General features: G+C 37.1%; 1 protein-coding gene across 1 annotated transcript; it reads left to right on the top strand.

The window, feature by feature from the left end:
• The first annotated feature begins 1,558 nt into the window (after positions 1 to 1,558).
• On the top strand, positions 1,559 to 15,387 carry etf1a (eukaryotic translation termination factor 1a). Its single transcript, XM_065275193.2, has 11 exons — positions 1,559 to 1,674; positions 2,053 to 2,146; positions 6,272 to 6,447; positions 7,205 to 7,344; positions 7,448 to 7,586; positions 8,566 to 8,756; positions 8,861 to 8,990; positions 9,175 to 9,348; positions 9,581 to 9,645; positions 14,344 to 14,491; positions 14,598 to 15,387. Exons 2-11 carry the CDS (start codon positions 2,061 to 2,063, stop codon positions 14,675 to 14,677), a joined length of 1,329 nt encoding a protein of 442 aa, XP_065131265.1. The 5' UTR covers positions 1,559 to 1,674; positions 2,053 to 2,060; the 3' UTR covers positions 14,678 to 15,387.
• Positions 15,388 to 16,410: the final 1,023 nt, after the last annotated feature.

The following is a 16,410-nucleotide window of genomic DNA, read 5'->3' as shown; positions in this document are numbered from 1 at the left end:
GCGTCCCCACACCCCTGCGAGAGACACATCCACCTTTCCCGAAATAACCAGAGCATCAGCGGGTGTGAGGGACATCAGGTCTCGTGCTGTTTAGATGAGTATGAGTGTGAATTACTGTGATTATCATATTATGATCCTTATTATCACAGCCAGTTTCAGCAGGACGTTTATTGCAAAAAGAGGAGAAGCCCTAAACACTCAGAGAGAGACATAGATATGTCTTCATGCAAGATTGTTTGAATTTATGTATTTATTTATTGTTTTTTAAATATAATCATTATTTTGTTCTTTGCTCAAGTAATGGCAGTACAGGTCATGTCAATAAAACTCATTTGAATTGAGAGAGACAGAGACCACACAAGCTCTAAACATTATATTCTGCATTATAACATAAATTTGACTAAATATGACTATGCTTGCATTCATCACTTACTCTCATGTTGTTACAAACCTATATAGATTTCTTTGTTCTGATAAACACAAAGGAAGATATTTTGAGGAATGTTTGTAACCAAAACATTCATGAGCCCCATTCACCTCCGCAGTTTGATAAAAGAATACTATGTAAGTGAATGGGGTTCACAAACGGTTTGATTACAAACATTCCTCAAAATATCTTCCTTCGTGTTTATCAGAACAAATAAATCTATACAGGTTTGAAACAACATGAGAGTAAATAAATTATGACAGAATTTTCATTTTTGGGTGAACTATCCCTTTAAATACAACCGTGTTAAATTTCACAATCTGGGTGATGGCGCCCTCTTATGGTGGCAGCGAGTTCACAACCAACTGCTTATGTAGTCAATTTATATACAAGAAATTATAAATGTTCTCAATCTTTTTAGATTAAAATATTTGCTAATTAAATAATATATATATTTACACAGCATTTTTGTAAAAGAATAAACCACGTTAAACAAACATTTGACTGAAAGTACCACCGTCAAAACTAAACACGACTACATTTCCCGAAACCCCTTCAAAGTTAAATTGAGCGCATTTCCGCTTACGCGTCAACAGACGTATCAGAATGACGTAATGACGTAGCGCATGGCATTTAGCGGTCCGAACGTAATGCTAGATACAAAGGTCTAAATAATAAATTATATTTTTTATTATTATTATTTCATTATTATTAATGTATAAATTATTGTCGACACATTATAACTTTTCATTGCGTCAGTATGGACCAATCACAGATTGTGTAATTTATGTGTTGGTAAAAAAAAGACACATTCAGAGATTCGGTCCTGACCACCGAAAGCCTCGTTCAGCAATAATAAACATCTATAACGTTGCCACACAGGAAACAGAAACAATTAGTAAACCACTTAGGAATCAATAATATGTGTTTTAAAAACAAGGATTTATAATGCTCTTTTCCGGTTTCTCAGAGAAATTAGTTTAGTCCCTTCCCTTTCAGCTCTTCATAATCATGTCCGGTAGGTGGCAGTAACTCTCAACAGGTTTGCCAGCCACCATACAACTCTTACAGAAGAAGAACAAAAACACTCGGAGCTCATCCGTTGCCATGCAGGTAACTAGGAAGTGAAGGACCGAAGCGCCTCCTACCACGTGTATCCGCAGGAACCGGTGGCGGCGTGACGCGGGTGGAACAGACAGGACCGGAGGAAACCGGCGGATCGGAGAACAGAGAGAAAAGAGAGAGAGAGGTATTTAACGCGATTTACTGTGTTGCGTGTTATTGTGTGGGTTTAAGTACGATCTGCGGTTTTACGTCGATATACTTCGATATCAAAAGAGTTGCCTTTAAGTATACTTTGATATTTACAATGGTGTTTACATGTTAGAACATGATCCTTCGGAAAATATTCGAGTATGTGTTTAAAATACCGTGGTAAATTCACGGTACTTTTGATAGTTTTTGTTACTGGGGAGCTACATGGCGGCGTTGGGCCTTCTGTTAAGTCACCGATTACAGGCGCGTTTCCGATACTGGCGGGTCGCGCTTGCCTGGCCGGTGAAAAAGACACGCGGGGAGTTTCAGGCCAGTCCTGGTTTTAATCGCAGCTCTCTTTTGTGTTTCAGGATTAAATATGTCGGATGATCAGAACGCGTCGGACAGAAATGTGGAGATATGGAAGATCAAGAAACTCATCAAGAGCCTGGAAGCGGCGAGAGGGTAAGAGTGCGCGTGCGTGCCTGTATGTATGTATGTATGTTTCTCTGTCTGTGTGTGCCTGTATATCTGTGTGTAACTTATTTTGACTGTGTATGCGTATGTATGAGTGTGTGAATCTGTGTATGTTTTGTAAAATTATGTTTGTATTTATATATGTGTGCGCGCATGCTTGCGTCTTTGTGTTTTTGTGTGTGTGACTGTGTCCTGTAGGCTTAGCTATGTGTACTATGCTTATTGTGCGCTCTTGTTAAAGGTAAATGTTAAATGCACCTTCATTTGTAAGTCGCTTTGAACAAAGCAGTAGGGGGAGGAAAATGTCAATTGCCTGGTATGAAAACAATGAAAGTTAAGTGTGTGTGCGTGTGTGTGTGTGTGTGTGTGTGTGTGTGTGTGTGTGTGTGTCCAAGTGAGAAGGACAGGTATGTGTTAGTGGCTCATGAATGATTTTGATTCATAACACACAGATCATCAGATGATGAGACAAAATTGTTAACAGCACCTAGCCAAACATGTATATATTTAACACTTAAATGCATGATTGTTAGCATTAGCGCCTAAGTACACGATCAGTAACATGCAAATAATAAAATAATAATAATAATAATATGGTAGTGGCTGAACAGGAAAACCTGCAATGCTGTAAGTAAATGGCAGCAGAAGTGTTATTGTAGTTTACACACATAACCACGTGACACAGAGTTTAATCAGATCCATGGCAGCGTCTGTTGATTTTGCTCTTTACATTGCACAATCGTGCAGCTAGTATAGATTTGCATCTAACAATGTTTTACCTGCCCTGTACGCTTTACAGTTCAGCTATAATAACACCAGATTGTACTGCAACCTGTAGTTATCCGCTCAGACCTGTAATGTGTCACACACATTAACACATCTTGTGTGGTGCACATATAAGGCACACTAGATATGTAACGAATAACGGTTTAATGGTTAACCACGATAAAAATGTCCATTGGTTAGTATTACCGCTAGTGGTGGGCCGATCCAATACTTGGGATCGGGCTGATCCGGACCTTTTTTGCTGGATCCGATTCTGTGCGTTGCTTGTGGTTGTAACTTTCATGCTATAGAAAAGTCAGACTATTATAAAAGCATCATAAACATTTTTATACACTATGTTCAAAGTCTTCCTAATATATTTGACAGCTTTATGCAAAAAACAAATGCATATATGAATATATTTAATGTAGGGGTGGGCGATATCTCGATATTCAAGCTATATCGATATATTTTTGAACCTCGAAATTGATTTTGACGTATCGTATATATCGATATAATGTTTATATTAAATTCTGATTTCGCCACTTTGCTTCTTTCCTTCCGTTCCCCCTTCCCTCACGTGTTGTCTCATTTAACATGGCGGCGCCCGTCAAAGAATCAACACTGGCCACCACGAATAAATCTTCCATGATTCCCATTTACATGTATATTGGGATATACCCACCCCTGTCCAGCAGGGACATTTTTTAAATACTATTTAAGCGTGCCAATGTCACCGCTTGAAAACCCCTGTCCAGCACCAACCAGTTTAAGCAATAACATGGGATTTTTTTGACATTTCTAGAAATTAACAACCCATGATAGTATTGATAACCGTGGGGATTTTGGTCTCTATAACCGTTATGTAAGATGTTCATATAGTTTCATCTTTAATGCACACTAATGCTGAGTTCAGACTGCATGATTTTCAAACTAGTTGGGTCACAGATCTTTTCGTACTGCGTGACTATCTGGGGTAGCGTTCAGTCACTGCTGTTTCACACTGCACAATGGATTGGCGACAGAGGGTTTCATACGGCATGACTTTACAATAGATAGAATCGATAAAATCAGGCTTGCATTATCCCAACCAAACCGCACCCGAGTACGCTTGGCCCCCAAAGCCTAGTTCGATTTGACCAGTGTGAACGCTCTGTACCGTGCCTGGGTGCGGTTTGGCTAATAGCACGCTGGCCGGCTTGTAGATGTGGGCTTGGGCACGATTCAGTTGGGCTCAGGCGTGGAACATGCAGTGTGATCGAAAATCACATCAGAGCGCAGTTCAAAAGCAGAAGTGTCAATTGTGCGACCACTTACCTTCATTAAAACCTTCCGATGCACGCAGCAGGGTTACGTGAATGCGGAGCCGCATATGCTACACATCAACTAAGCAATGGCTGTGTGTCATTGCGCACAAAACGACTCAAAATAAAAACACAGACTTAACATTACGCTGGGATCCAGTGTCATCAAAACAGTCGCATCCTAATGACGAAAGCACGCCTGGGCTCGGATCGGTTAGAGTACAGTGTGAGTACGTGCTTTTGGGGAGTAGGGAGGGGGGCAATCATGCATCGGGCACGGTTTGGTAAGGTTAGGTATGATATGATGTGAGTGTGCCCTAACTAGTGAACGAGCAGCATGTGCTTGTTTTCCTTGGTGCACATTATAATATAACACGTGTGTGTTTTATATTAAGAATGAACTGGTGCAGTGTCACAACAGTACAGACCTTCATTGAAGAGTAACCACACACAAACAGGTTTAATGCCATGCTGACTTATTAACCAACATTACTATTGAGGCCCATATTAGAGGTTAAAGCTCTCTGACCTTGATGGTTTGTGTGTCTATGTTACTGTGTGTAAATAAACGTGAGCGCTCAGTGTTTTGACACCAGCGTGTCCCTTATGTAAAGTAGTGCAGGTGAAATAAACAGTGTGTTTGACACAGTCTCTGTGTGTGTGTGTGTGTGTGTTTTATACTAAACAAAAGTGTATTACTTTCTTGTAAATGCACAACATTAACACTAAATTGTCACAAGAATCCGCTCTGAAAGTGAGTCAGATAATGCATCACTCGGATGGTTGTGAATCTTTTTTACTGATTGTTTGAACACATTCTTTGTGGATCAGATGACACAGATGTTTCAGTTTAAGATTATAAAGATGTGTGTGTTGTCTTTTCATCACGATTAATCGTAATAAGATCACAATCTCAATTCAAACACACACAAGATCTCGTTCCTAAATTATAACGATTCGTTCATTGTGCTTTGCTTTCACCGTTGCACAAGCGGTGCGTTCATACTGGTTGTGTGTGTCGTTCGCTTTATGTTATTTGCGAACTGTGTTGTTAAAACTATCAACCGAGGAAGCCTCTTTATAGACGGTTTCAGCAGTAACAAAATAAACAAGCGGATGTCGCGGTCCGCACGTCACGTCCGGTAAACTCCGCTAATAATAAATAACAACAAAGTACTTTAAACGTAGTTTATTTATATAACAAGCAAAAAAACAACGCATGGATTACCCAGGAAACCAAAACATTTGTTATTTTCGACGAGGCATTTGTTCAAGAGATCAGTTTAGTAACTAGTCAGACCGTTAAAAAAATAAACGAAACCGGAAGTAAAGTTTGGATCCAGACATGTATCACGTGCGTCTATAATGATTATTTAACTATTGCTTTGTTTTAAAAAAAATGTAAGAAAAATAAATACTACTCTACCAAAAGGGATTTATTGTGTATTTTCCCTTACATTTCCATTTAAAAAAGTCTTGATAGATTATACCCGTCTAGGTGGGTCCTGTATTGGAAATGTTTGGGAAACCCTGTTGTTTCAAACATCTCTTTTCAACCACACAGTATCATTATTTCTTTCTGCAGTTTATATCCAAAATATTTAAATTATAACAGGAAGTACTGGGAACATAGTTTACAGTTTACATATAAACACTAATGTCTACACTCGAGGGCAAACACTTTCTTGTATTGGGTAATAACCCATATATTTATTAGTGAGACATTGAATCTTTTAGATAAAAAAAATCAAACCAATGTTTAGAGATTGCTGCAATTTTTTTTTTTTTGCCAGCACCTTTTTTTAGTTGGCATTCAGAATTGTAAGAGAATTCTGATCTTGATTTGAAACTTAAAAAGATTGTGATTCTCATTTTTCCCCCAGAATCTTGCAGCCCTACAGTCAAATCAGACTCAAACTAAAATCTGTGTGTGAGTCTAAAAATGAGATTTAAGAGCTCTAGAAATGTGATAATCCCACTTTTTTCAAACACTATTTGTCAAGTGACCTCTCTCTCTCTCTTTCCCTCGCTCTTTCTCTTTCAGTAATGGGACCAGTATGATCTCTCTCATCATTCCTCCTAAAGATCAAATCTCCAGGGTGGCAAAGATGTTGGCGGATGAGTTTGGTACAGCGTCTAACATCAAGAGTCGAGTGAACAGGCTGTCGGTTCTGGGTGCCATCACCTCTGTACAGCAGAGACTCAAGCTCTATAACAAAGGTGTGTGGCTGTTTGGATTTTTTAAGGAAAATACAAAACAGTGCTATATGTACACACCGTAAGATGATGCGTATCAAAATCGTGTCCTAACGTAAAAAAAATAATTGTTGATGAACCACACATGTGGCTTTAAGGTAAAAAGTCTGCTTTAATATCCAACAAGAGTTTAAAGGTGCCTTTTTTTAGGAGGATCTCTTGACAGAAATGCAATATAGTATACATGATTATATTTTTAGTGGTGTTGAAGACCTAAAATAATGAACAATTTTTTCCACGGGTCCCTTGAAGTCGCCATTTTGTGCCGCCATTTAGCCCTAAATGGACAAAGTGCTCTACAGAGCGCATTTCGACACAAAGTTGTTTCAGATGATGACATGTTGGTCCTTTGGATTTTACCCACAAAGAGTTTATTGATGCTACACTAAATTAAATAAATCCAATAACTTCATTAATTTTACTATTTAGTTTAATTTATTACTAAATATTATTATAATAGAAATAATAAAGAAAAGTTGTATTTGGATGTGTGTGTGTGGTTTTTTTATTTTTATTTTTTTATGATTACAGTCTGTATCTAGGCAGGAACAGTCACTTCAGTACTTGCATACACTGTAAATATACATAAACTTTCCCATAACAAAACAGTATGTACTTTTAGTGCATTGTTTATGTAGTTGAATTGGTATGAAGCAATAATGTGAAGTGCAACAGTTTAGCTAACACGTGTTGAACTATTGGTCTCTCTTGTGTCTTGCAGTGCCCCCTAATGGTTTGGTGGTGTACTGCGGTACCATAGTAACAGACGAAGGGAAAGAGAAGAAAGTGAACATTGATTTTGAACCCTTCAAACCCATCAACACATCTCTGTATCTGTGTGACAACAAGTTCCACACAGAGGTGAAACCCCAGTCCAAATCAATCCAAGTGTTTTAAAGCATACAGTCGGTTTTACACATGCTCAATAATCGTCTTCTTTCTCTCTCTCTCTCTCTCTCTCTAGGCTCTCACAGCATTATTATCAGACGACAGTAAGTTTGGATTCATCGTTATTGATGGAAGTGGAGCTCTGTTTGGGACTCTTCAGGGCAACACCCGAGAAGTGATGCACAAATTTACTGTGGATCTTCCCAAAAAACACGGTACACACAGAGACACACACACACTGTTGTAGGTTTGTGCAATGTGAAGAGTTCAGATTCAAAACCATCAAAGTGCATGCAAGATTTTCATTTTTGGCCAAAATCTCCAATTTAGCACGACAATTGAATTTCAACATTTGTGCTACGTTGTTTATCCAGAATTTTCTCTGTACACTTTAAGGACTTCTGTGCTTAACAGATTCTGCCTACAAACCGGTATTTCTGTATGGCCTCATGCCAGGATTAAGCAGATTTGAAGTGAAAGTATTTGATGAATATATAATGCGTGATGAAAGCATTTGGTTAATATCGTTCTCATTTTTTACATTTAGCGGCTTTTGCATCTGAGCTCTTCATAGATTTAATGTTCATAATTAGTTTGATATGATATTGATGAAGTGAATTTATTTACTTTAACTCATTCCCTGCCAGCCTTTTTTTAAAAATTTGCCCGCCAGCATTTTTTGTGATTTTCACAAAAGTTTCACAAAATGCCTTCCAGGAAAAAATTTCTTCTACAAATATATCAAATGAAAGAACAGACCCTATGCTTTTAAACAAACAATGAACAAACAAACAAAACGAAAAGAAAAAAAACTTTCATCCTATATATATTTTTTCTCTGCCTATAAACTTTAAAATATAGGTATTTTAAAAAAAACTGAAATAATTGCTTTTTTTGTGAAGGAATTTTGTTAAAGATCAGATTCAAAACGATCATCAAAACATACACGTAGTGTACAATTAATAAAAATGTTTTTGCTTCAGTTTCTTTATAAATTGGCCATCTAGTGGATAATCGTGGTATTACAGATAAATTCGTTAAATGCACAGTTACGTTTCTTTAAGAGCGTGTCGACAGTGCATGTGTGATTTGAACTTGGGTAACAATATGCACAAAAAATGCACAAATTAAGTCATTGCATTGATTAAGCAAGAAAGTGTTTATAAAAGCTATCTGGATTATTTTCTATTTCAGGTAGAGGAGGACAGTCTGCACTACGTTTCGCTCGTTTGCGAATGGAGAAAAGACATAACTACGTGCGTAAGGTCGCAGAGACGGCCGTCCAGTTCTTCATATCCAATGACAAGGTGAACGTAGCCGGACTGGTGCTGGCCGGTTCGGCAGACTTCAAAACCGAACTCAGCCAGTCAGACATGTTTGACCCGGTAAGAAAAAATTCACAGAGTTTCTCTCTGAATGGCTGTTTTCAGTGTATCTCTGTGTAATTGGCTAAAGTCCGTCTTTGACATCAGCGTTTGATTGGTTGCAGAGGTTACAGGCAAAAGTGCTGAAGCTGGTGGACATCTCTTATGGGGGTGAAAACGGCTTCAATCAGGCTATTGAGCTTTCCGCTGAGGTTCTGTCTAACGTCAAGTTCATCCAGGAGAAAAAATTAATAGGTAAATATTTATAATCGCAACGCCTCAGGTCAGTGTCTCCTTAAAATTGTCATTTTAGCTTATACAAAAACATTGTTCCTCTAGGACCATGGTGCTACAGACAGCACACGTACATACTGCACATAACTGTAAATATTACTGTACTATACTGTAATTAAATCTCCCTCTCTCTTTCTGTGGTCAGGCAGATATTTTGATGAGATCAGTCAGGACACAGGGAAGTATTGTTTTGGAGTCGAGGACACACTCAAAGCCCTGGAGATGGGATCTGTTGAGATTCTCATCGTCTATGAAAACCTGGAGACGATGAGATACGTGCTGAGGATGCATGGAGTGGAGTGCACTGACCCTGAGAACGGTACACACACATGCACACACAGTCTCAGATTGTAGATTTCTGTCAGGTCTTGTACAATACAACAACAGCTTTGACTATAAACACATGTTCACCAGCACAATATCAACACTCACAATTCATGAATGTACTTATTTTAGCTGGACTGTTTCTTTAAGAGCACACAGCTGTGTAATGTAGATGTTTTTACCGCTGGGTGAGATTGAAGAATTTATCTTTTTCTGTTGTGTTTCAGATGAGAAAGTCATTTATTTGACCCCCGAACAAGAGAAGGACAAATCCCACTTCATAGACAAAGAGGTGCGTGTGTGTGTTTGTTTATGTGTATCTGTGTAAAAGGTCGTCTGTCATGTTGAACGCTTCCACCTGTCAACACAGACGAGGTTAGTTGTGAAAACATACTGTCCCTATGAAATGGACCCGCACAACGTGAGTCGGGTCATTTGGCTCTCCTGACAGTTAAATACTACACAAAACACAATTGATATTATTAAATATCAGGGATGTGATTTTTCCGGATTAATCCGGAATTCCGGATTTTCCGACCTGAAAATGTGACCTACGTGAATCATGCAGATATGTAAAAAAAAAAAAAATAAGGGGGGAGGGGGGTATCTCACAGCCGTCGCCATGGTAACCCGGGACGGAACCACAATCGCCGTCCCCGCGCAACAGGGCCACACCGGTGGCAGATGACAAAGAGATGCATTTTCCTTCCTTTCCAAGTATCAACAAGGACGTGTTTCTGACCGTTCGCAAATGGCGGATTCACCAATCAGACCCGATCGTTTCTCTCCTCTCTTCTCCTCATTTGCGACGTTTGGCTGTCACTCGCGTGACGCGAAACAGAGCGGCAAAATACATGTCGGTTTACTTGGTGGATTTGGAGCAGCAATTTTCACAGAAATGAGAGGAAAAACGAGCGCCATTGCAGAAAATCCTGGTGGCGACTGAGAGAGGGACGATGCAACAATATTGGTGAAAAAAGGCAAGGAAATAAGTTACCTCATCGAGCCTGGTTTAACCTAACTGAGCATTACATTCGTGCATGAAACCTGATCGACGAACACGGATGGGCGGGAATCGCGGGACGGAGTGGAGTCTAGAGTGATGTTTCTTCAGGCTCCGGCGTGAATATAAATTTATCTTCTAAAGTTCGGTAAAAACACATAAATGGCTTAAAATCTTGTTTAAGAATCTGTTTTATAATGAGAATCTCTCTTTCAGCGCGCCTACGTGTGTTTGCGCAGCGTGACAGCCGATTTGAATCTGACAGAGTTCGTCACTGTACATTAAAAAATCCCACACAGACATTACAGCGTAAATGCTAGGATTAAGATTGATTTTATATATAACAGATAATCTAGATACATTTACCCTAATAAGTTTTTAAAAACATGGTAATGTTTTAATGTTTTGCTTTAGTGTTTTAATGCCAGACAATCATTGAAATGAGGGAAAAATGAAGAGAAAGGCAGCAGATATAGCATCCTTCTTCAGAAAGAGTAGCAAGAAGCAGCCAAATGAATCTTAGTAAAATACATTAAAGTAGCCTTCAAAATTCACATGATTTTCTGGTCTCTAGTTTTTTCAGCAATGGGAGATATAAATTCTGGTTTTAAAGTAAATTTCAAAAGTTTTATTTGATTAAATAGTTTAAAAAAACATGGAGGTTGAATTATGACTATAAATTGTATGTTAATCTCAATTAATTTTAATAAAAATTAAATTATTGTAGCAATTGTATGTTATACATTTATTCTGATTAACACACTATAATACTTAAAAGTATTTTAAGGTTGGATGATAGAGATTTTATATGCCACCCCAGAGTAACTGCTGGCCCCTGCCTGGCCACCCCTATGAAAAATCCCTTGGTCTGCCACTGATTAGCAAAACTCAAAAAATACATTATATTATAAATCTTTACCCGGACAAGTGACTTTTGTGCATGGACAAGTGAAACACAAATTTACTTGTCCGAAGGACAAGTTCCTCAAAAAGTTAATGTCAAGCCCTGATAAACATATTACAACAATTTACGATTAACTAAGAATAATAGTAAACTTCATTATTGTTAATATTGTGACTCTTGATGAGTCTTGATGACGTATGCAGCTTAGAAATGCGACCTCCGGAAGGCTGCAGACTTAGGATTGAGAAACGGCCTCTGTATCATCGTTTGTTTCAAAGGTTTCGTGTGTTTAAAGTTTTAAGGTTGACCAGTTTGATTAAAATAAATAGCACCTGCACTTTTTTGTACAATTACTTCTATTTATTAGTGTCAACCTTCTATTGTTCATGTTTAACAGCTAACAAAGTTACTCATCTACAGGGGTCTAAAATTAGAAAAAGAGACCTTTAAGACACTTTATTATAACTAATGGTCCTGTGTAGCACATTTTACAGATATTTGTATTAAAATAATACTCTGGTAAAAATAGAAGTACTGATTTAACTTCTTTACTCAAGTAAAAGTATCAAAGTACAGGCTTGGAAATTTATTTAAAGTATAAAATTAAAAGTAGCCATGCCTTTAGTTCTTTATAAGCCATTTCCTACATTTTATTTGGATGTCGGCAAAATAGGCCTTCTTTTGACATGAACATTTGCATGTTGCACATTTAGCTGTTAAAGTTGGGTAAAAATGCAAAACAAAAATAAGTTAAAACATATTTTTTATCATGGTTGTTGATATAGAGAGAGGTGGTGATGGAGCAGTGGACAAGACACTTGCTTTTGATTCCCACTGTTACACATCCACCAAATAAGTTGTTATGTGTCATACTGTACAAAAAACTAGCATGTTGCACATCTAGCTGTAAAATGAATTAAAATGTGTTTTTTTTGTTCAAATAAGTTGTTATGGGTCCTACTTTACTATCCGTATAGATCCGCCACCAGTTTGATTGGCGTGTGTGTGTGGGGGGGTCTTAATATATTTTCCTGCTTTTTTGTCCTTAGCCAATCACATGCCTGTAAATATACAGCAGCTGTGTGAAGCAGAACTGTGTAATATGTTATCATCACAGGTCTGTCCTGAAAGTAAATTGGCACTCAGAATGTCTCTCCGGAGAAAATAAATCTTTTAGAAAAGCGCATCTTTTGCTGTATTGTTCAGACACACTACTGCTTTTCATCAAGCGACCAGCAGACTTGCTTTGCCAGGTCTGCAGAGTTTTGAATTGGGCTTAAACTGTTTTGGCAGGTTAATGTTTTCTGCTTGTTAGAGATTTGGTCTGCGAATAGTCATTGGGATGCTTTAGGACTAAGGTTGAATGGCCGTTGGGCTGGTTTTGTTATGCGGATCTGGCAACCCTGAAGCACAGTGATGGAAGCAAAAGCGCGAAGAACAGTGGCGGCCGGTGACTTTTTCGAGGGCGAAGTTTGTCACAACATGTATGCTAGCCCCCCCGTGTGTGGTTTCTTTTTTCAAAATATGTGTTCTGCTCTTCGAGAGATCATGTGTGCATCATGTGTCTTGTCAAAATAAGTGCCTGCTGCAGACGCGCCTAAAGGGTTTATGATAAAAGAGTGTTTGCCAGATACTCGTTTAGAGTTTACTGTTAAGGGAGTGTCTTGCGTGTATTTTGTGAATGTGAGTGTCTCTTTTATTATAAACTGTTTTGACACAGCAGGCACTTATTTTGACAAAACACATGATGCTTATTGTTCACATGACGCACCAAACAAATATTTTGAAAACGCAGGCAACACACATGACACTCCGAACACATATTTTAAATAAGCGCCCCTCCGATGAGCAGTCACAAGCCACCACTGGGAAAGAAGCCTGGTTAGGAAAGGTTTCATTTCGTCCTTTAATATAAGTTAGTTTGTATTAGTTTAATTATTTTTTGGGTTTTTAATTCAAATGGTATTGAACCACTATATCACTTTCATATCATATGGCTTATTTATTTTGTTTATAATGAATAATGTTAATATTTATCAAGGTCTAAAGTTGAAGATTAAAATTAGTTAATAAATCTGTGGCTACATTTATTCACCAAAACCTCCCTGAAGACTCCCTATGTTTTGTTTATTAATATTTTGGCATTAAAAGAAGTTTTACTATTTAAAGCTCCTCAAACCCTTTTTATTTGAGGCTTAAAATATCAAAATCAAAAAAATAATATTAGTAACACTTTTACATGTGGATACCCTAATTTAGAGGCTCATTTAGCTGTAAGTAAAAATTCTAATGGAGTAAATATTTATGTTTTTATCAGATTAGTAATCAAAAAAATAATGGTTGGTAGCAGCCCTAATTCTTTTTGGTCCAGCCCTGTACCCAATGTAAATGTAATGTAAATTTACCCAGCAAGCAATAGCCGTCATTTTACCATCTAGGTTAACTAAGACCTGATATAGTTCAGTTAGGAGTAATCCACTTATAGGCAAAATAAACTTGTTTTCCTCATGTAAGCAAAGGTGTTTGGTTTTATTTATTTATTTTATTTGATTTATTTTTGGGCCTTGTGTTAACCTAGATGTCTGGGCTGTGTTAAGACGGCTTTTAAACGCAAAATTGCTTGCTTGGTGTGGACAAAAATGTGACCCTGGACCAGAAAACTAGTCATACGTAGCACATGTATATTTGTAGCAATAGCCAACAATACATTGTATGGGTTTTATGCCAAAAAAATGAGAATATTAAGTGAAGATCACATTTAATGAAGATATTTAGTACATTTCTTGCTGTAAATATATCAAAAACATATTTATCTTTAGGAATATGTGTTGCTAAGGACTTCAAATAGTTGTATCTCGGCCAAATATTGTCCTATCCTAACAAACCATACATCAATGGAAAGCTTATATATTCAGATAATGTAAATCTCAATAAAAAAGACCCCTATGGTCCTGGGTCACATATGGTTGTGGTAGTCCAAAGTTCCAGATTGACATAAAATTCATCAATGTGATCCTCATTGTTTTTTTTTTTGTATAACATATGTTGTGATAGTAATAGTTGTTTTGATGGGTTTCTGTTAGACGGGGCAGGAACACGAGCTTATCGAGTCCATGCCTCTGCTGGAGTGGTTCGCCAATTTCTACAAGAAGTTCGGAGCGGCTCTGGAGATCGTGACTGATAAAAGTCAAGAGGGTTCGCAGTTCGTCAAGGGCTTTGGAGGAATAGGAGGTGAGCTCATATCTGGTTCATAAACAAAAGACGATTCACTTATGAACTCATTAGATGTTATGTTGATTATCAATCAACCCATTGCCTAACTTTGTCATTTTCTCAGGTATTTTGCGCTACCGTGTGGATTTCCAAGGCATGGAGTATCAGCCAGAAGAAGAGTTTTTTGATCTGGACGACTACTAGGTAGTCTAAACTGAAATAGGGAGACGTTATAAGGAAAGATGAATTGTTCTTTCTTTCTGCGAGAGTGTGTGTGAGAGAGAGGACTGTATTTACTCCCAAACACACATACACACACAGAGTGAGAACTGAATCATCTGTCAATCACATACAGAGTCAATAATGAAAAAGCTCAGCATTAGAGCAATCGAATTGGATAAACTGTGCCTCGTTTTGTTTATCTCCTCCTCTCTTTGAATTAAAGTCACAGAAAGTGTTGAGAGAAGTACCTTCACCTGTCTTTGGACTACAGTAGCTTCTTTTGAAATAAACTCTCTTCTTTGTATTCTCAATTCAAAGTCAATTTCCACCCTGAATTTATCCCTATTTTTCTTTTTATGAGCAATTTCTGCTGTTGTATTTTATGACAGTGTGTGGTATTTTTATAAGGGTTTCTGTAGCGAATGGGGGACAAACAAAATATTAAATTTGAACCTGCTTAAACCAGCTGTCTGTGTCCTGCATTTCAAAACATTAAGTCTCATTTATCTCTGAACTTCCAGGAAACTGTGTTGCTGTTTTAGATGATTTGAACGCTTGCGGTATTTATCTTATCTCACTGCTGCAGCTAATGTATAAGCAATGTGAGGGTTGGACAATGTAAAGATAATACATTTAGACACTATGAAATGACACAAACTGAAGTATTTAGAAGTTATGATCTTAAAATAAAATTGTAACCAAAATTACAAATGAAAGGTTTGCGTAATCTCCAACTCATGACAAAAATGTTAGGGCTGTCAAAAGATTAATTGCATACAAAATAAAAGTTTGTGTTTGCGTAATATGTTTGTGTGTGTAATTTTTATGTACACGTGTATAAATGTTATTTATGTATGTTTTACATTTATATATAATATAGAATATATCCAAATCTAAATAAATATATATATATATATATATATACACAGTGCACACACATATTATGCAAAAGCAAACTTTTATTTTGTATGCAATTAATTATGATTAATGTTTTTACAGCTCTAATAGATGTAGATCTTTTAATTAATTTATTTTTAAATCAATTGCATGTGTCCAAACATTTGACTTGCACTATATGAGACAAGAACAAAATTTGTGGAAATTAAATAGTTTTATATATTCCATAATATTTTTTCAGGAGCTAATATATTGTAACTAATGAAACCCCTTGTGGCAATATTTAAGTAAGATACTTTAAAACTGCATTTTTAACATCTGAAATGTAATGTGAATTATATTTCCATCCACTTTATCTTTCATTAGAACCATTAACTTAACAGCTGGAGCCATACAGGTCACCACACACCTGCATTATATGGTTGAATTGATATGCATGTTCCTAAAAATCTCCAACTTTAATTTGCTGAAGGGGAAAACATGCTGGGGATGACATCAAATTGAGTAAACCATAAGATAATTTTCAAATGTCAATAATTATGGCAAAATGCATTGCCAAGTAATTAATTTTGACTGAAAATCTGCATGTACATCCATTCTGAAAACATCAAGACAGTGTACACGAAGTGCATCATGCTTGTTTATAATCCATTTATATTTGCAGTGTTAAGCCAACATCACATCTTTTTTTTATTATTAAGCTTAAAAATGCTATACACAGATCACACCAACTAGATAATCAGTAATGGATTATAATAGGAAATATATAAACAGTGTAGATCAAATGTAATTTTTGCCATTTTTATACAATATTATAA

This window comes from Paramisgurnus dabryanus, chromosome 16, assembly GCF_030506205.2.
Source record: "Paramisgurnus dabryanus chromosome 16, PD_genome_1.1, whole genome shotgun sequence".
Classification (NCBI taxonomy): Eukaryota; Metazoa; Chordata; class Actinopteri; order Cypriniformes; family Cobitidae; genus Paramisgurnus; species Paramisgurnus dabryanus.
The sequence above is the reverse complement of the archived record's forward strand: the minus strand, read 5'-3'. Positions and strand labels throughout refer to the sequence as shown.